At 38.1% G+C, this 21999-nt stretch overlaps 1 protein-coding gene across 3 annotated transcripts in view; it reads left to right on the top strand.

Moving 5' to 3' along the window:
* The window catches only part of phc1 (polyhomeotic homolog 1), a 54580-nt gene that overhangs the window by 5530 nt on the left and 27051 nt on the right, over nucleotides 1-21999 (top strand). For all 3 annotated transcript variants that reach the window (XM_039763743.1, XM_039763744.1, XM_039763742.1), the window contains exons 4-8: nucleotides 4227-4304; nucleotides 11725-11868; nucleotides 17277-17459; nucleotides 17616-17877; nucleotides 18682-19634. In XM_039763743.1, the coding sequence (XP_039619677.1) occupies nucleotides 4227-4304; nucleotides 11725-11868; nucleotides 17277-17459; nucleotides 17616-17877; nucleotides 18682-19634 (1620 nt within the window). The remainder of the gene's footprint in view (nucleotides 1-4226; nucleotides 4305-11724; nucleotides 11869-17276; nucleotides 17460-17615; nucleotides 17878-18681; nucleotides 19635-21999) is intronic.

Below are 21999 nucleotides of genomic sequence, written 5' to 3' on the forward strand. Positions count from 1 at the left end.
TACACAGTTCAGAGTCATGCAGCTTGCATTTTGCTCTGCATTATTGGGTTGTCCTTTCACAAATGAAAGCATTGCAATTTTAAATGGAATGTGCAGCTGTTTCAGTTTGCAATTCATGCCCAATATAACTTCTTACACAGCAGGGTGCTTTAAGGTTCACTATTGATGTAATATTTAAATCTATAGTGCTGTGTTTTGGTGGATAATGATCCCAGTTGGCATCTTAATTATATGTTTCAGGTTAATAAGCTGACCAGTATTGCATTATAATAATAACAGTAACACAGAATATTCCACAAAATTGCAGCAGAACGGCTGTATGACTCTTTTTGGCCTTGAATGTAAGAGCATTCTGCTGTTTCAGTTCATTATGACCATTTGAGAACCAACATAATGTAGTTTAATTGTCTGAATAAGCCATACCTTTGACTTCAGAAACATAAAAATCCATGGCTCAGTAGTGGAGTACTTGACTCACATTTCTGCTATGTAGGTTTTGGTATGTTTCACTGATGTTCTAATTTCTCATTGTCACACCTTCCATGTTGAGGAATTAAAAAAAGTAATTAAAATATCACTGGTGGCCATTCACAGTCTTTCTTCCAGTTTGTCAGCAGGTATGGATTAAGGATCATTGCTCCAATTGATCCTAATGAAAATTGGAATTGTGCTCACACATTCTGGCCGCATTTTATGATATGCAATACACACTAGCCAATAACAGTGCCATCCTAGCAGAGGAACTTAACAGTTTCTTTGCACGGTTTGACAAGGACAATAACCAGAGACTTGCAGCCTGTGGTCGTACACATACATGATGTGCGGCGGGCACTCGAAAACATCAATACAAGGAAGGCAGCAGGTCCTGATAATGTGCAGGGACGTGTGCTCCAGGCCAGTGTTGACCAATTAGCGGAGGTATTTACACACATATTCAACCTCTCTCTTTCCCCTCAGATGTAGTCCCCTTGTGCCTGAAATCCACAATCATTGTACCTGTTCCCAAAAAACCGAGGATAACCTGTCTTAATGACTATCGACCAGTCACTCTCACCCTTGTCATCGCAAAGTGCTTTGAACGACTGGTAATCACCCACATCAAAGCCTCCATCTCAGCTGATCTAGACCAACACCAGTTTGCCTATCGGGCAAACAGATCAACTGAGGACGCCATCTGTGTGGCTCTACATGCTGCCCTCTCGCACCTGGAAAAGCACAACACCTATGTTAGGATGCTCACCATTGACTACAGCTCTGCATTTAATACCATCATACCTAACCAGCTGATCAAAAAAACTCTGTGCACTAGGACTCCGTCCATATGCAACTGGTTACTGGATTTTCTCACTAACCGCCCCCAGCCTGTCAGGATAGGTAAACACACATCCTCCACCCTTACCCTGAGCACTGGGGTGCCGCAAGGATGTGTACGAAGTCCCTTTCTGTATGCACTCTTCACCCATGACTGCCAACCCATCCACCAATCAAACATTATTGTTAAATTTGTGGATGATACAACTGTCATTGGGCTTGTGAACAGACAACAATGAAGCTGCATATAGGGAAGAGGTTCAGAATCTGACAGCATGGTGCAACACCAACAACCTGGTCTTAAATACCAAAAAGACCAAAGAAGCTATTCTGGACTTTAGGACCACTAAAAAGACCAATCACAGTCCGATAACAATCAATGCAGATGCTGCGGAGACAGTTTACAGCTTTAAGTTTCTAGAAGTCACCATTTCAGAGGACCTGTCCTGGGCTGACAAGCTCAACACCTTTATTTTCTCAGGAAGCTAATGAGAGCTGACCTCCCCCAGAAGCTGCTGGTTAATTTCTATAGATGCACTATAAAGCGCATCTTAACTAATTGCATGATGGCCTGGTACAATAGCTGCTAAAAAAGCCCTGCAGTGGGTCGTTTCTTAGAAATCGCCTTAGTCAATGGGTGGGCCTCTCTGGCAGTGTCTTAAATTGGTTTGAATCCTACCTGGCAGGGAGAAAATTCTTTGTTAGTTGTGGTAATCACAACTCAAAGATGCATGATATTCTATATGGGGTTCCACAAGGCTCTATCCTGGGTCCGCTTCTTTTGTCAATCTATATGCTTCCCTTAGGTAGGATTATCTCAAGTTACAACATGAGCTACCACAGCTATGCTGATGACACACAGCTGTACTTATCAGTAGCACCTGATGACACCGACTCTCTCGAATCAATAACACAATGTCTTACTGGTATTTCTGAATGGATGAATAGTAATTTTCTCAAGTTAAATAAAGAGAAAACTGAAATTTTATTGATTAGCAAAAGCTGATTCAGTGAGGTTATCAGAAATAAATTTGACGCATTAGGATTAGAAGTTAAGATGGAAGTAAAAAACTTAGGGGTAACCGTTGGCTGTAACCTGAATTTTAAATCACATATTCATCAGACCACTAGGACAGCATTTTTTCACTTAAGAAATATAGCAAAAGTTAGACCTCTTATATCATTGAAAGATGCTGAGAAATTAATTCACGCTTTTGTTTTTAGTCGATTAGATTACTGTAATGCACTGCTCTCAGGACTATCCAAAAAAGACATAAATCATTTGCAACGAGTGCAGAATGCAGCTGCTAGAATCCTAACTAGGAAAAGAAAATCCGAACACATTTCTCCTGTTTTGATGTCGCTACACTGGTTACCTTTGTCTTTCAGAATTGACTTTAAAATTCTTCTTATAGTTTACAAAGCCTTAAATAATCTCACTCCATCTTATATATCGGAATGTCTGACGCCCTATATTCCAAATCGTAATCTTAGATCATCAAATGATCAAATCTCCTTACAATTCCAAAAGCTAAACTTAAAAGAAGTGGTGAGGCGGCCTTCTGTTGCTATGCACCTAAAATCTGGAATAGCCTGCCGATAGGAATTCGCCAGGCTAATACAGTGGAGCACTTTAAAACACTGCTTAAAACATATTACTTTAATATGGCCTTCTCCTAACTTCACTTTATCTTAATCCTTATACTCTGTATGTTCAATTCATCATAATAACTATTCATGGTGGCTCTAAAATCCGTACTGATCCCTACTCTCTCTTGTTTCTTTTTCCGGTTTCTCTGTGGTGGCGGCCTGCGCCACCACCAACCTACTCAAAGCACCATGATGCCCCAGCATTGATGGACTAAAAGCCAGAAGTCCATGTGATCATCATCATCAAGTCCTTCCGTGAAAACCATAAATACAAAGAGGACTGTTTCATTTATGTTAGGTAGATTGCCCAGAGGGGACTGGGCGGTCTCATGGCCTGGAATCCCTGCAGATTTTTTTTTTTCTCCGGCCGTCTGGAGTTTTTTTTGTTTTTTCTGTCCCCCCTGGCCATTGGACCTTACTCTTATTCTATGTTAATTAATGTTGACTTGTTTTATTTTCTTACTGTGTCTCTTATTTTTCTATTCTTCATTATGTAAAGCACTTTGAGCTACATTCTTTTGTATGAAAATGTGCTATATAAATAAATGTTGTTGTTGTAAAAACAGCAGAGGCCATTATTGGGACTGAACTGCCATCACTCGAACTCTTGTATAAGACTCGCTGTGTGAGAAGGGCCAAAAATATTCTCAAGGAAAAAACTCATCCTGGAAATTCTTTTTTTGAGCTCCTCCCATCAGGCAGACGTTTTAGGTCAATCCGTTTACGCACAAACAGACTAAAAAATAGCTTTTTCCCATCTGCCGTAAACTTTCTGAACTCTGAATCTCCTCATTCTGAGATCATTTTTAATTGAACATGTGCAATAAGCCATATTGGTAATGTGCAATATACTAATGTAATACAATATATAATATGTAATGTACTATTAATTAACAGGTGCAATAACAATTTATGCTGCTGTACTTTCAGCAATAATAATTTGCTGTGGTTACTTGATCACTTAACACTGTATACGCCATATTTGGAATTATTTGACTTTTCTTTAAATGCACCTTGGGGCTGTCACAAAAAGTAATTTCGTTGTGTTACACAATGACAATAAAGTGCTTCAACTTGAACATTTTAACTGTTCATGTATCTCAAGCAGAAAATGCTTACATGTTAACATAGAGGCAAAAAAGTCAAAGGTCATGCATTAGGTGGATTGTGACAATAAAAGAGATCCATCAGCATCTTTTTCCACCCTGCCTTTTTATCATTTTGTGACCTGAAGGAATTAATTCATTTTCTTATTTGTCTCTTAGGCTTCGTTGGCAGCCAGTCGGCAGACAACTTCTCCCACTGTAAGCACTCCACAGCCTACCACTACAGCTCAGGCTACTGTAAGTATATTTGGTGTAGTCCTTAAGTGATTCTGACATATAAAGTAAAGCATATTTGGTCAAATATGCCTTTCCAGATAAGTCAGCCTAATGGTCTGCATAGTATATGGGGACTAGTGTCTAGATTTATTATAAAAAATTACATCTGCTGTGTCGGTTGCATTTTTTTTTCCTGAAGTCAAAAAAATGATGTGGCATTTGTTGGACAGAAAATGTGAACTGTGTATTAGCACAGTTATTGTTTATATTACCTTGTCCATGTGAACAAAAGAATAACTGGATTAGTTGCTGTGTACATTCAGCAAATAACCAATTTTATTTTAATAAACATTCACGGAAATGAGACTATTGTTAGATTTTGATGAACTAATGCAGCTGCAAATTACCACTGTAGTAAGACTCGCTTTGTACTGAGACTTTTTTCACATTGTAACATGCATCTTGATAATGCATATTATGTTAAATATGTGATGGAAGAAATATACTGTAACTCGTTCTGAATTAAAACATTTAGTCACATCTCCCACACTCCCATTTATGAAGTTAAATTATCAAATGTATGTACTTTTTGTATATTTTTACAAAAATAGTTTTATACCCTTAATTTGGAGCAATCCATAATGTAATTAACAGCATAAATATAAAATGAGTTTTGTACTTGAAAATTTCATTGGTGTTTATAACAAAGTGTTGCTACTATTCAAATAATGAGCAATCATTTGTAAATTTTCACTTTCAGACACTTGTTGGTTATATTCTTTCACCATCCTCTGTTTTTTTTTTAAAGTTCAAACATAATTCCGCTTGTCTTTTAACAAACAGCTTTATAGTTGACAGTATAACCAGTTTTATAGACAATGAAAGCAGCAGCAGACCCTTACAGCTCACTTTCAACCTGTTCATTGCAATGGAATTCAGATGTACTCATCTTGTTCAATATTACTACCATCTTTGCTTCTCTGTCTTTGACCCTGAAGATTTTGCTCAGTTATGTCCTGTTAAATTAATCTGGTGTGTAGAGAGGAACCCACAAGATGAAGTGCATTGAGGAATTTCTGTTAGAGATGTTATTATGACAGGCCCTTATAGTCTTTATTTTCCAAAAATGTCAATATGCTGTATTTTACCTATATTGTTTTACAATCAAAAGGGATCATTTGAAGTAACAACAAAATGCAGTAGTTATTCATAATTTCAAGTTAGGGAACTTAATCTGAGCTTCTTTTATTGCAGCTTTAAAGAAAGGAATTTATTCAGTTTCTTTTAGACTTTTTAAGGCTTGTTAGGAGATGAACGATCATGAAAATCCAGAATGTAGAATTTGTTGATCCCAAGAACTCTTTTGTTTTAATAATGCTTATAGAAACTGTATGTATAATTAAAAAAAGCTGAATCACAGCAGGCTAGTAACAGCTGAAGACGTCACATAAAGACATGCAGGTTAGGTGGATTGGCGATTCTAAATTGGCCCTAGTGTGTGGTTGTGTTTGTGTGTGTCCTGCGGTGGGTTGGCACCCTGCCTGGGATTGGTTCCTGCCTTGTGCCCTGTGTTGGCTGGGATTGGCTGCAGCAGACTCCCGTGACCCTGTGTTCTGATTCAGCAGGTTGAAAAATGGATGGGTGGATTTTCAGGATAACATTTATTTATGTTTCCATACATTGTGAAAGCATTTTGTGTTTTGCGGCAAGCAGAGAGCATCATAATGTATAATATTAACCAAAGGAAAGTCAGATTGTCTTAGCTTAGGAAGAAAGGATGCTTTTTCTACATACAGTGTGTTTTTTATTTTCTTTTTCTTAAAGCACATACAGAGTAGTACATCATATCTGAAAATTATATGTTACCCTTATTCTTAATATTGGTCCTTGATATTCATATTAATCAACATGGATATTAATATATTAGTATTAGTCTGAGTGTTTAAGTTGGAAGCGTTTCCTAAAACCGCAGTTCCTTGCAATTTAATACAGAATTACAGTTTTTTTTAAATCATGTAATCAATGGATTTCATTAAAAAAATTTCATTGTGTTATCCTGCACATCTAGATGAAAATATTCAGAAAGACATTTTTTTCATAAACGTGACTCAATGTATGCTCTTTCACATACATTAAAAGTGAAAGCATGAACGGGAATCCCTTGCTAATATCAATTCCATTCCGGTTTACTCAGCTACGTACTTTTATCTAAATCAGTAAAGCATGAAGAAGAATATCATCCATCTGACTGAAGATTAATATAAATCCCTGCTTCCGTCTCATTTCCAAAGTCGCTTCACTTTTGAAGAAACTATCTTAACTATAAACATGCATAGCTTATTCTTTTAGTGATCACAAGGTAATAAAGTTTGCATTGTTTATTGGTATTGTGAAGAATAATAACAGATATAAGATATAGTGCTTGCTGCCTGTAAATTTGCCTAGGTGACAGTAGTGACCCATTAAACTTAAAATAATATGAATTCTATCCTACCAGAAAGTAGGCCAATAATGTTTATACTACACTAGGGGGCTTTTCCCCCTGCTCGCTTCGCGAAACCACCTCCACCCCGGGGCGCGCCACGCGCCAGCCACTTCGCGTCTCTGCCACTCGCTTTGTGAACGTACACTTTGGAGAAGCGGACGGATCACCTGCTTGCTTACTGCTCCTCCTACTGTGCTGCATGTTCTGCTTCTCATGCTGCACGTCGATCATTTCAAAGCCTGTACAGCAGCTGTCCTCATTTCGCTCGCTTACCCACCCCCATCCTTTTTTGCCTTTTCTCCAATGCTTTCGTGTCTCTTTTTGACGCGCTGCTTTTTCTTCTTCGCTTAGTCATTCACGTGCCATCCAGAACGTATAACATTTTTAAGAGCTGGGAGCATATGAAGTGTGTCTGCCAAAAGCATTCCAACAACTGTGAGGTCAGATGTCTGTGAACTTTTTTAAAATGTTTGTAAGTTTTTTTTTTTTGTTTTTTTTCCAGCGGGAAAAAAAAAGGAAAAAAAAAATGTTTGTAAGTAGGGCATGACATGCAAAAGTCACCATCTTACGGATCTTGCTTCCTAAGTTTGTAATGTCTAGTCCCAAGTGTCTCTCCGAGATGATCACGTCTTGACCCAAGATTTTTTAAATGATAGATATGATTTTTGTTCTGAAACCTTTACATTTGTTATTTATATGCATTTCACCTCACAACAGATGATTGTCTTTTGTTGAAATAGAAAGTGTTTAATATATACATTTTTTCCATTAAAATGTAAAATGAAAATTTAATAATTTTGCTTCTTAAAGGAAAAACTTCAGAGGCCTCATGCATAACACTGTGCGTAGAATTCACACTAAAATATGGTGTACAGACAAAAGTGGAAATGTTGGTACGCACAAAAAATTCCAGATGCATAAATCTGTGCGTACGCCAACTTTCACATTCTTCCGCTGCATAAATCCTGATCAGCATGAAAAGTAACGCATATGCATGCTCCTCCCAGAATTACGCCACTTTGAATATGCAAATCAATATAAATAGCCCTTAAGCTCAGCGTTCTGTGAAAAGGCAATGGCAAAAGCACAGGGGAAAATAGAAGAATTTCAGCGAATACCAAATGAAGGCAAGGAAAATCGTACTATTGGTTGGTTTAAACAGTGGTATAAACAACAAAAGGAAGTTGATCGAGTGACATAGAGTGTCGGAGAAACTCGAAAGCTCAAGTACACAAAGTCACACAGTGCCCGAAATAAAAAAGAAGTTGTCAGATATCAAAGTCACGGTGAAAAGGTGAGTTGTAGCCCACCATCTGAGCGTCATATGAAAGCTTATTAGGGTACAGAGAAAAGAAAAAAATAGAGACACAGTGGGGGGGGGGAAAGCTCGAAAAGTCAACTTTAATCTCGAAATTTCCACTTTAATCACGTAGTTTATTTTGTCATAAAGTAGAATATCATAAACTGTATCTTAAAATCGTTTAATTTACTAGTTTCTCAAATCCCATCGTAACAAAAGTAGCACGTTAAATGCTTTGTTTTGTATGTGTTCTTCTATGTGCTCTTTGTGTGTGAAACACTATGTGCTTCTTAAAATGTCTTTCTCTTCCTCCGACAGGACACAGAATCCTTTACATTTGTGATATTACAGTTCTCTGAATAATGTAAATACTGAGATGTATACTTGATATCATGTTAGTAGTCATATCATATCAATTAAAGATTGTTCCTGCCTCATGTAAGATGCTTTCTGCGCCGTGCGCGACCTTCAATGAAATAATTTATCGCAGCAGTACTGTCTCTTTCAAACATACTAACCCCTAATTCCTGACTTCTTTTTCTTTCTCCAGGTACCCAATCTCCACACAATCAGCTCAGTAATAGACATTAAGCCATCTCTAAGCTTAGATCTCCGATTCTTAAAAAACCTGTAAGGAACATTGAAATATCTTCGTAGTACATGTTTAATTATTCTATCCATCTATCCTTCCAGTGTCGCGCCAGCACCAGCAAGAATACAGCATGAGGGAGGAACAATCCCTGAACAGGGCGCCAGCTCCTTGCTAGCGCTGCGACACTGTATCCTCACATGTTTAATTATTAAAAATATAGATTATTTAAATGATGTTAACATTTTATCTGTATAATATAATAAACATATTTTTGCTGCATTTCATCTTAAAAATGGTAACGTCATCATATGTAAATATGCTGTTTATAAAGTGGTGCAGGTTATGCAATATTATAACTGTATCTCAAGTTTACAGTGAGGTAATTGTACTTATAAATACAAACAGTTCTACAAGGAGCAATTGATGAACTGATTGATTGCATTTATAGTTCTTGGGATGAAACTGTTTCTGTACCACGAGGTCAGTACAGGAAAGGCTCTGAAGCTTTTGTCATATAAGAGCAGTTCAAATAGGCAGCATGGCTGAGGCAGCGTGTGCTAAATGCTGTATACCAATAATTATTTTTCCGATCAGCTGCTGTGATTCCACGCTCAGATACAGTGATATAAATACTGTGAGTGGCGCAGTGAGAGTAATATGGAAAAAGATGATCCGCTGTGGCAACCCCTAACGGGAGCAGCTGAAAGAAAAAGAAGGTGTAGAGAGAGTAACAACGCTAAAGCAGCTATTGTATTTAGAATAGTTTGACCATTCTGTGGACCATTATATTGTTACAAGTTAATTACAATGAGATGCATTAAACTAATAAACAATATGCGGTTAATTTCAGTCTATATGGTAAAGCTGCGTCAGGGATGTGGATCAAAAAAAGAAAGGGGACCCACACTGGAACAAAAGCACTGCTTTGACGCTGGGTGCCGCCAGTTTGCAAAGCTGAGCGGAGAACTTGCATACGCCAGGGTTTGAGCTAGCGTGAAAATGTGCGTGGCATTACGCCAAGTTTAGGTTTTATACATCGCGATTTGAGCGTGGAAATGGGAATACACAACATTTTTGTGCATATGCACCATTTATATATGAGGTCCATAGTGTGTAGCTGCAAGGTCAAATTTTACAAGGAAAGCAGATTCACATCTTCAAAAAATAAGAAGTAATTTATGTTTTGTAAATGTACTATGCCCACATGATGTGCAGTTGTTTGTACTGTTCCCTTAGAACTCCAGGCAATCATGTCTGGCTTGTCTCTGACTCCCTTTTAACAATCTGGCCATGGTTTTACAATTAACTGATGGATAGATATTGTTGAGTTTCATTTATGTTAATTAGTTTCTGCTTTTGTTTTTGATGTATTTAACAAATCTCTATCCTTCAATGTGATAGTTCTTTATTAGTAAGTGGTATAATCTGTTCTTATATTTTGCCTTGAGAGTTGTGAGTTGTGCATTGTATATTTGAGGTGGCAATGATAGATTGGCCATCTAGCTCGGTGAAGAGGATTACTGCTTTAGGTGTTGTATTTACCCCATTTTCTGACACCCGTTGTATACCCAACCTACCTGGAAGGGGGTCTCTCTCTCTCTCTCTGAAATTCCCTTTCCAAGATTTTTTTGTAGTTTATTCTTGTCTTCTTAACATGGTACAATGCCCTACTACTACTTGTCTTCTTAAAGAGTCAAGACTGGGTCGGCTGTCAAAAACAGGGCCTGTTAGAGCCCTTTGAAGCATTGCTTGTGTGATTTTGTGGTATATGAGAAATAAATTGTTACTAGCCAACTGGCGGTGTAGTATATGCTGCATAATTATTTATTGATGGGTGAACACTTCCTGAAAGACACCGTTGGACAAATGGGGTGGGTCTGAGGATACGACTGTGAGTGAATGAAAAGATGGAACTCTGGAGAGAGCAACATACAATTGTCCGTGACTGAAAACTGGTTTGAGCAGATACAGGCATGTCTTTTTTGAAAGTTTGTCCCTGTGCCTTATTAATTGTCATTGCAAAGGTCAATCTGACAGGAAATTGTCTGCATGTAAAAGTAAAAGGCAAATTTGAATCTGATGGAGTCAGGGAAATCTGGGGAATAAGGACAGTTTGTGAGGTAGCAGCTGCGATAGTTTTATGCTCTGTCGTGCGTATCCCATGACGCGGGAGGAGGGTTAGAGTTGGCGGGCGGGTCTCTGTCATGCGTATCCCATGGTCTTAGAGTTGGTGGGTGGGACACTGAGTTGGCGGGCATGGCTGTGTCGTGCGTACCCCATGGTGTCTGTCGTGCGTACCCCATGGTGTCTGTCGTGCGTACCCTATGGTCTCTGTCGTGCGTACCCCATGGTCTCTGTCGTGCGTACCCCATGGTCTCTGTCGTGTGTACCCCATGGTCGGGCAACTTAGTCAATTATATATATAGATTGTTGTTATTAGTTTAGAAACCTAGCACAGTCACAGTGTATCTGGAGTTTGCTCTAACCTCTCACACATGCATGTTTCATTGATGGGTTATTCAAAAATGACCTAGTATGAGTTTATTTTGTCTATGTACGAGTCTGCCCAAATATAGGCTGGCGGTCTGTACAGGTTTGATTACTGCATTGGACCTTATTCTTTTTGTATGGTATGCAGCTCCTTTTATACCATGCATTAATAACATAAGTTTTTAGTGTAAGCATATTTTCAGTTCCACAAGCAGGGACATTCATGGAGTGTTGAAATGTAATGATCACTGAATTATAATGTATGTTACGCATTTGCATTGACTTCAGTAAAGTTGCCTTTATTTTTTTATTTGTCTGTTTTATTTTATTTTTGTATGTGCTATATCTGAGGTCTGTTTTGAAAGTATCAAATTCAGTGTTATTGGTAAATATATAATCATACAGTTAGTGTAGCATACTGGATAAGAAAGTGGCGCACAAGGCTGCCAGATTAAGCTCTCCACCCCAGGCCAAGGTGGTATATAAAATAAAGGTTGTTTAATTTTGAGTTAATAAATCAAAATGTATATTTTGTTAAATTGTTATGGAAAAAAATGTATCTTTATCTACACAGGTAAACTTAACTACATCTGCAGGTGGAGGAGCTTTGTTGGCTCCTCGGGCTCCAGGGTCTACTTCCTCCACTCAAGCTAGTACCCTTAATCAATCAGTTCTCTTGGGTAACACAGGAGCTGGTCAGGGACAGATGTACTTAAGGGTGAGTATAATTTGTTGACTGATCTTCTAAAGTATGAAAAATAACTTTAAAATATACTCATATTCTGGGTGAACAGTTTTGTAAATTCTTTCCCCCAGTGTATTTAAGTGTTACATAGTGTTGTTACATTGTTCAGGAAAGTCAGGTATTGTATAAGAAACATTTCTAATTTAACAATGAGTTTTCAAAGGAAAAATATTACTGGAAATGTTTTTATTTGAAGATATAACCATTGATTTTCCATTGATAATACTACTGTGACTGTGGGCATTGTAGTATGTAATTTGTATTCTAGAAAGTTGATTCTGTTCATCAGGACATAATTTCTTTCCAATACGTTTCATCACTTATGCAAGTGTATTCCTCAGTCTCAGTTGACTGCAGGTTTCTCCAACCTTTTAAACACTACCTTGGCTTAATGACTAAACTAGCACCATTGACTAACAATGGGCCGTGTGATCAGTGATGTGCAAATTGATATGCAATGTTCCATTGATCAATGGCCATAAGTACCATTCACAGAGAGCTGGGGAATGGCAGCAATCACCGCATTGTAAGATGGTGAAAAATGTACCCTTAGCGCTCATTTATACTTCACGCTCAGAACGCGTACGCGCCCGCGTCATGGCTGCCACGCATTCCCAGTGTTCATTTCACGCGTCCTCTGAGCAGGTCCTCAGAAATTAGCGTGACGCATGTGTGAGTTGCAGTACCAGCAAAAAGTCGGGGGGGCACAATGTGCTAAAAGTCGGAATGTGACGTCAATGTCTCTGTTTACTATCTACATGTGACAGAAAGCCTCTATGCAGATCCTACGGGATGAATGCTTCGATGTGGTGAAGCAAAATGCCGACATACAGATGCATTCATGGTGCTTTTATATTCAAGCGTCGCATATTCCCGATCGTAATGACACGATACATTTTAAAAGTCTCACATACCATCTATTGTGCTGTCTTTTTATTTATTTATTTATTTTTTTTTTGCAACTTAACAACAGTAACATAATGTATAGCGCTGTATTTGAGCCACTGAGAAAAAAATAAAGGACATGGTGAAAACGTGTATTTTGTGATTCAAGTGGAAATTTCGGCTTTAATCTCGAAATGTCCACTTTAACCTCATAGTTTACTTTATCATTAATGCAGACCATCATAAACGTCATCCCAGTTTTTAATCGCTGCGAGCTTCTTGGACCTGACAGCAGTGGCAAGCAGCAATAGATCGCCACACAGAACACATGACATGTATGATATTCCAACTTTCAGGACATTTAGAATCTTTAGATTTGTACTTGATACCACTTTCATGACGAAATGCATTAAAGTGTGTATGTTACATTTTACATATAATTTAATTTAAATAATGAATACTGTTAATAATTACACACGTGGGGGGAATAATTACACTCATGGGGGTGTCATGGTGGTGGAGTGATAGCACTGCTGTCTCGCAGGGAGTTATGTTGTTGGTATTTCCTGCTTGTATTCCACACTGTGCTCCGGTTTCCTTCCAAAGATATGCAGATTTGTGGATTTGGTGCCGCTAAAATGACGCTAGTGTATGCAAGTGCTTGTATTCACCTTGCGATGAGCTGAGGCCTCATCCAGGGATTTTTTCTCACTTGTGCCCAATGCTTGCTGGAATGGACGCATCCCTGGATTGATGGATTTAATCAATAAACATAATTTTCAGAGATATTGCGGTAAGGTGTCATCAGAATTTAATGAGTGTTCCAGGCAATTCACAACACAGAGAAGCCGGACATGTTCTCACCGTGATAGTATCTCACACTGCCATCTGGTGGATTACTTCAGATTTACGTAAAGTACGCACACAAGTATAAACACTAAAATGCTTGCGTAGCAGGAGCGTCCGCTGCAGCATGCGTCGTGTCGCGTGAAATATAACTCCGGCCTTAGGCCCCCTCCTCAGTTCAGAGATGGTTGTTCCTTTTTCACGTAAATGGCCTGTTTGACTCCTCGCACAAACCAGCGTTCCTCCCTGTCCAGGATGTGCACATCTTCTTCACTGAAAGAGTGACTACTGTCCTGTAGATGTAAATAGACTCTGGAGTCCTGGCCTGACGAGGTAACTCTTCTGTGTTGTGCCATCCGCTTCGCCAGTGGTTGTTTGATTTCCCCGATGTATGATTCACGGCAATCCTCTTGGCACTTAACTGTGTACACTATATTAATCTGTCTGTGACGGGTGAACCAATTTTTGCCGTATTGTGTTTTGGGTGTTGAAAGCCACGAGACCTGGTGTTTTGGGAAAAAATGCATCTCAGCTGTTCCGATACTCCTGACACATAAGGTACCACCAAAAGTTTTCACTTAGGCAGTGGTTGTCCTTCCTCTCCCCTGGATCGCTTTGAGCATTCTTTAGGTGTCTTCCCTGCTTTGACAAAAGTCCAGCTGGGATAACCACATTTGCTCAGGGCCTTTTTGATATGATGTTCTTCTGCTTCTCTGGCCGCTGTGGGTATGCTGTTTGCTGTGTGTTGTAGAGTCCTGAGGACACTTATTTTGTGCTCTAGCAGATGGTGAGAGTCAAACCTTAAATACTGATCCATATGCCTTGGTTTACATTACACATCAACTTTTAAATGTCCCCCATTGCTGATAGAAATTTCACAGTCTAAGAAAGCTAGCCTGTCACGTTTCATGTCCTCACTGATGAACTGGATGTGTTTGTCCACTGAGTTGATGCGGTCTGCAAATTGTGGTACCTCCTGAGTTTTGATTTTCACCTAGGTGTTGTCCACATACCTGAACCAATGGCTCAGTGGTGTTCCCGGGTAGGATAATAGCACCCTCTTTTCCACTTCTTCCATATACAGATTGCCCACAATAGATGAAACTGAGGAACCCATGGTGCCCCCATGTTTCTGATCACACGGCCCATTGTTAGTCTATGGTGCTAGTTCGATCATTACGCCAAGGTACTATTTATAAGGCTGGAGAAACCTGCAGTCAACTGAGACTGAGGAAGTCACTTGGATGAGTGATGCAAAAACGTATTCGGGGGAGAATTATGTCCAGATGAACAGAATCAAATTTCTAGAATTTCCTTACCTGGATTATTGAGCATGCTTCGAGACATATGTAATTTGTATGTTTTGTATGAAGTTTGATGGCGGAATATTTTGAGGTAGACAAGATCACAGTTTTCTTCACAAGGTATCTGTACATTCAATTCATACTTTTAAATTTTATTTGCTGTAAGCAATTCCCTTAGTGAGCAGCACAATGTAAAAAAACAACAGAAAATGTATCATAAGAGCACTTAAGATTGTGTTTGTGCTTTTATGCAGTCAGTGTTCCTTTAGAAGTTATTATTATTATTACTGTAATTATGTCTGAATTAACTCTTCCATCTACTGGCAGATTGATCAACATGCTTGAAAAGGTTTAAGCTCATAATATAATGTGTGTGTTTATGTTTAAAGGAAAGATCTATAGTAGAACTGCAGTATTCATTATTATGATATAAATTGATATTGACTTCTGGCAGAAGCATGTTGCTTATAAATTATAATAATCTATGGGCTATTTCATTAAGTGGAAGAATTTATACATTTGCAGTTGTATAAATTTACACCTTATGATCAAAATTGTAACAGAAGTGATTTTTAATACAATAGAATTTGTAAATGTTGTAAGTGCATTAAACTGATGTATACTAGCACAGTGGGTAAAGTTTACGTTTTCTTGCTTTCTATAATAGCCACTTAAAGGCAATCACCAGAAATGTGCTGAAATTGTTTTTGGCACCTTAGAACATAGCTCCTTGCTTTTTTTTTCCCGGCCTCATTCTGTTATTAGCTCATACAAGTCCAGTGTATGGCCGCAGGAAAGGCAAAAAAAGTAAGTGCTGTACATTTTGCTCTCATAAATAGGGTCTGGCATAAGTAGGCTCTGGATTATTTCCTGCCTTGTGTTGATACAGTCAGGATAAGCCACAGACCCCAGGACTTCAGGCAAATGGGTATGAAGAATATATGGTAATTGAACGCAGCTGCTAAATTCTTTGTTTTACAACCAATAACCCCTTTCATACATTTAGAGTATACCTGGAATTTGCAGGTAGAGGTTAACCTTGCAAAATCTCATGAAAGCCACATGTGAGATTTGATACTGTCGAGTACAATTAACCAGTAGTAAGAGACTTTGGCAATAATGGTTAATATCCAATACTAATGTAATAATTTTAAAAAAGTGTGATTTAATTGTTTTGTTAGGTTAATTATTTACAGAAATCTGTGAAAACTACATGGATTCTGAAATGAAAAGATACTTTCCATCTCAGCCAAGGAAATTGTTAAGAATAGCTAATACTGTATGTGCCATCTACTTCACTATTGTTTTTTTTTTTACAAACAAAAGATCAGTGTGCTAATGTGGCATCTACAACAATAACAATTCTGCAGCACCTTTATAGGTCTGCATAGGTCTATTTTGTATTTGACATCTCCACTGTTTTTTTTTTGCCTGAGATTTTATTCTAGTGTCTCAGTAGTATTTTTGTAATTCAGGTACATTGTGCAGAAACAATAAAGTAAAATATCAAACAAAATGCAGTATTGGCCATTGCAGATCATCAGTGTATTGTCTTTTAGGCAAAACCAAATACACCTTTGATACTAATATTTGAGAACTACTTGTGCTCTTTATAATCCCTTGCTTTAGACTACCACACATTAATGCCATAAAATTTTACAGTTTTTTTGTGAGAAATAGGCTGTCCAGAGCTGTCTTTACTGCTGTCTTTAACTACTGAAAGGAACTGGTTATTTGATGCAGTTTGTTGTACTGTGCAAATGTGTATGGTTTCTGTCAAAAATAATTTATACTAATAATTGTGATAGTGATTATGTGTTTAGGGCTTTCCTGTTTTCAGTGTGTTGTGCAAAGTCTCTACATTAAGCAGAACGATATACCCATAGATGCTGTTTCAGATTGGGTATATCAAAATGTGTATGTTATTGTTCCTCATCAACTACCCTGTTCTTTGTGTAGATTATACATAGGAAACCTTTATTATAGTAGTATTATAGTAATAATGCAAATTTTCATTGATTTTAGTAATTTACTATAATTAGTTTACATGTTCATTGTTTTTAGTAATTTACTATAATGATGATTGTTTAGTGCACTTTACCTGCATTTTAATTCTATAGAATCATCAGTAATTTTCTACTTATAAGCCAGTCATGTTTTAAAAGCAAAATTGTTTGAGTTTAGTTAATGCCTAATTGGTTGATGATTCTACCTTTCTTATAGAATACACCATCCCAATGAGTGGTATGAAAAGGTGGATATTAAAAGCAAGTGTGTTTCTTTGCAGTTTTGATGATGTACAGTATTATACCTGAAATGTAAATATTTTTTGTCTTCATGTACAAGGTTAATCGCTCTCTCCGAGCCCCTATCTCCAGTCAGCTCATTTTTATGCCTGGGGGTGCTGCTGCAGTGGCCACAGTTCAGCAACAGCAGCAGCAACAACAGCAGCAACATCAGCAACAGCAACAGCAGCAGCAGCAAGAGGCTTCAACCACTGTTACAAGTGCCCAGTCTGACACCGACCAGGTGACTAATAGATTTCTATTAGTCAATTTCTAATAGATTTAGAGTAAGGTAATAGTAAGTGATAGAAGGACTATTTGCTCATAAGTGACTATGGATTAAATAAAAGCATTAGTTTTTCCTCCCTGAAATAATTTCATTTTGTTTTTAATTTAAAAGGTCCAGAATCTAGCCATGCGATGTCAGCCAAGTCCAGCAGTAGTATCAGTTTCAGCAGCTCCTGGAGCTGTCCAGAGACCCTCTGCAAGTGCTGTTGGTGTTTCAATGACAACTATCTCAAAGTCTGAGTGTCCTGTGACCGTTACACAGCAAAGTGACAAGAAGACGGGTGCAGATGGTGACAGTGGGTCAGCTGTTCAGGCAAGCATGGGAATTAATTTGACCCGAGCTACTAACTCTCAGGCCACTTTGATCACGCCAGGTAACACAATTTTTCTGACGATATATGCCAACTTTTCTTACATTATAGAATTTAAGCTACATGTATCTGAGAAGATTAGCTGCTAGTGGTTACAGAAATATTAAGAGATGGAAGTTGTAAGCTGTTTTAAAATAGGAAAAACAGTTATTCAAATTTTTTTTTGCAAATCTGTTTTTTTCTCTTCATAATATGAATAAGTGAATGGCAAGTTGAAGCAGTGGATAGCGTTCTCACCATTTGATTCCTGGTGGTTGACTTACGTATGGAGTTTATGTGGTGACTGGCTACTCTGATTTGGATTGGTGTGTTTGAGTGTGCACTGCAGTGTACTTCCATCCTGTCTAATTTGATGCCTGCTGCTACCAGGAAACGCCTTAGTAACATGTAACATATAAGTAGACTGGGAACTTAGATGCAAGAAATATTATTAAAATGGAATACAGTATAAATATATAATCGCAAAATCGGAAGCACAGAAATTGAACAGCAGGTCCAGCTGTTTGAGTAAATGCCCTGTGTAGGGGGAGTAATATTAAAGCTGTATGTGTAGCATATTTTGCTAACGGTATGTCCAAGTTGTAATGGTGAGTTGAAATGTGTGTTTTGGGCATTAAATGTTAAATAGTTCTTGAGTCTGTAATCTGCTGTTTATATTTTAAAAATGAATGATTATATGCAGTATCTTGTTAAACACCTATTTATCACAATAGGAATAGACAGTAGGTTAGGTTGTTGGGTCTTATTATTTTGTATAATATTTCATTGCAGCTTTTTTTTTTCTTTTTTTTTATATAAAAAAAACAGGTTCTTATTCAATACTACAGCCACAGTTTCATGTTCATCAGAAGCAGCTAAACTTGAATCAACAAACAGCCACAACACCACAGGTCCTGATGCAGTCCCATCAACAGGGAGCCACACAAATGCAAGGCCAGGTTTCACAACAGCAAACAACGACTCTTCCTTCTCAGCAACAAATCCAGAGTCACCAGCCTCCTGCTTCCCAAAGTCCTAGTTCTCAAATAAGTACATCCCAATCATTACACACAGGTACCACTCAAACAAATCAACTTCTTTTACATAATGCCCAAACTTATCAGCAGAGTCGGTTAGCAACAAGTTCTGCTCAGATTCTACACCCTTCTGTGACAGTTGGCCTTCCCCAGACCTCAGGGGCTCAGACCCTAGTGGTTCAGCCTTTGCAGCCTCCACATAGCCAAATTGCACCTTCAGGTGGCATTAGCCCAGTTCCTATCCAGCCCAAAATCGCTCCTACTACAACTACTACAGTAAGCCAGAAGGTGCAGCCTGCTTTGAAGCAGCCCCCTATATTACCAGCGCCACCTGCTCCACATGTACCAGTCCAGCTTGTTGGAGCCAGACAGTCAGGACAGACAAGTGCTCAGGCAATAGGCATTCAGCAAGTTGTTTCTACCACAACAACATTATCTTCTCCATCATCTTCCAGTAACAATAGCATTGTAGGTACTGCAACCTTTGCACCATCAGGAATAGGAATTATGAACTCTGTGTGTCATGAAACCCAAGTCCAGCAGCAACAGATTCAGGAGACAAACACCCAACAGCAAACTACGGGTTTGGCAACATGCCCTCTACAAGTATCTATTACACAACAACAACAGCAGCAGCAGGGTGAAGATGTTAATTCTTCTGGTAGCAGTGTGCAACAACCAAAGCGTCAGTCTACTGGAATGGTTTCTCAAAGCGGAGTATATGTTCAGCCACTACAATTACAGGTAAGCTTTTGTCATATGATGAAAATTTTTGTATTATACTGTTCACATACTGTATGCAGTAGTTAGTAATGGGTTTTGGTGAATATTGAGAAATATATTACTTTTGTGTCCTGAGCTAGCCTTATTTTAAGGAAGGAATATATTCCGAGGCACAGGATTTAATGAAATCTTGCTACACAATCCTTCTCTTTGCAAGCTAAAGTGTCAGAAATTTGTTTTTGCCTGTTCCTAGCAAATTGAACAGTATCTGCATTCATCAATACCTTAATATCTTAATGTATATTTATTATACCTATATTATTTTTCAGCCAAATTGGGCACTTTGCAAGAGACTTGTGGCTAAGGTGCCCAGTGGGGGCTGGGCAGTCTCGTGGCTTCAGAACCCTTGCAGATTTTGTTTTTTCCTCCAGCCCTCTGGAGATTTTTTTTGTTTTTTCTGTCCTCCCTGGCCAACGGACCTTATTTTATTCTTTGTTATGTAGTATTGCCTAATCTTTTTATATTTTTCTTTTTTATTTCTTCTTGTTTTAAAGCACTTTGAGCGACATCATTTGTATGAAACATGCTATATAAATAAATGTTGTTGTAAGCTGTTCTTTTCAGAAACATGATGATTGACTACTGCTGGTTTTGTCTGTGAAGCTGCCAGATTTCTTTATATGGGCTGAAATGGGCAGTAATAGCATATCCCATTTCCATGTTGTGCTTCTCCGATACATCATAGTCCAATATTAGCTCTATGAGGTGTTTATTGCTTGCAAAACCTCAGCAGAATTGGGGAAATTTCAACTCCCTGCCTCTTCCTGTATATTGTCATTATTCTTGTCTTCTTCTGAACTTGATTTTATCAGCTACTAAAACTTTTCCTCATCATTATTCCATTATAACCTTCAATCGGCTTCTTTATTTCATCTGTAATGATATTAAATTCTTAATTGCCCTCTTGCCTTGCATCCTGAGCTATGTTTTTGCTGCATTATCTACTGTCAAAAAGTTCCTAACATCAGGAATGCAGTCATTCTATAAGGTGCACCGTCATACTTGATAGTTTCTAGATTACATCCATTGCCTCTTGTATGCATGATATGGATTAGGCAGTGGTGAAAGATTTTTAGTAGAGCCAGGAAAATAAACACCCGTGCATCCAGTCAAATAACTTCAGAGCCATTAATGCCATTAGTGCTGGTGAAAGGAAAAACATTTCAGTAATAGTGTAAAACCATCTTCCCGAAATTGATGAGGAGTCTACTTGTCGAGTATGTTTTTCTTCCAGGTTTCACCTCACTGTTGGAATAAATAATTTATGGAGCAAATCCATAAATGCAACAGGTGTCACCCTAGCCTTTTTATTTTACTGCTATGACAAGGGAAATAGTTTCTTGTTGCTTTCATTTCAGTGCATGTGGATTGGCAGATTTCTACAGTGAACTAGACCTAACAGTATACTCAGCCACACTGTAGCAGCACAGCAGAGTTGCATAATCTTGACCATTTTTTCTAGAAAAATGTTATCAGCGCTTAAAACTTCCACTTTCCAGAAATGATTCATTTAAATTTTACTTTAAAAACCTTGGCAGATTCTACACTACCAGTTGCAGATTCACTAGTAGTCTTCCCATTTTTTAGTCTGTAGTGGTTTTGGAAGCTGGCAGACCATCGTGATGTTGAAATAGTTTTCATAAGCTGCTTCCTTTGCTTTGGTAGGAGGCTTGAGCTTAGGCTAAAAGCTAAGAGCAGCATTTTTCTTTCAACCATAAATTTAATGCCTTTTCAGTCTTAACTAATATTTTTATCATGTATTTGAGTGGTGATTTTAGTAGTTGATGGTTCTGTTAATATCATAGTTTTATAGATTTGTGATTTATTATTTATTTTTCGTATATTGGATTCAAACCAAAGTTAGAACAATGTTGTTTTTTTGGGTTTAAAAAAAAAACTTGTAGAAGTAGACTTGTGATATACACCATGGTTTTTGAATATGCAGAGCAGTAGCACACACATGACTGCTTGCAAAGAAAGTCTTCACTTGGGAGGAGACATGATGAGTGAGGCAGTGTGACGATGTGGGTTCGGCTCCACGCTCCCATCTGCTATTTGGAAGCCCTTGAACCCAACACCGTCGGTAATGTCACCGATGAGCTAGTCAGTGAAGGCAACAATTGAGGAAGGGGATGGTAAAAAGTGAAAAAGTGTTTTTATTTAAATCAGTCAAACAAAAACAGTGTTCAAATAAATAGTACTGTGCAGTTCCAAGTTCAAATAAATAATCCAATAAAACATGTGGAGGTTAAAAACAATAGAAAAAACTCCTTTAAAATCAGAGGTTAAAATGTTCCTCAGGAAGCAGTCTTTAAAAACAACAACA

Source organism: Polypterus senegalus, chromosome 9 (assembly GCF_016835505.1).
Source record: "Polypterus senegalus isolate Bchr_013 chromosome 9, ASM1683550v1, whole genome shotgun sequence".
NCBI lineage: Eukaryota > Metazoa > Chordata > Cladistia > Polypteriformes > Polypteridae > Polypterus > Polypterus senegalus.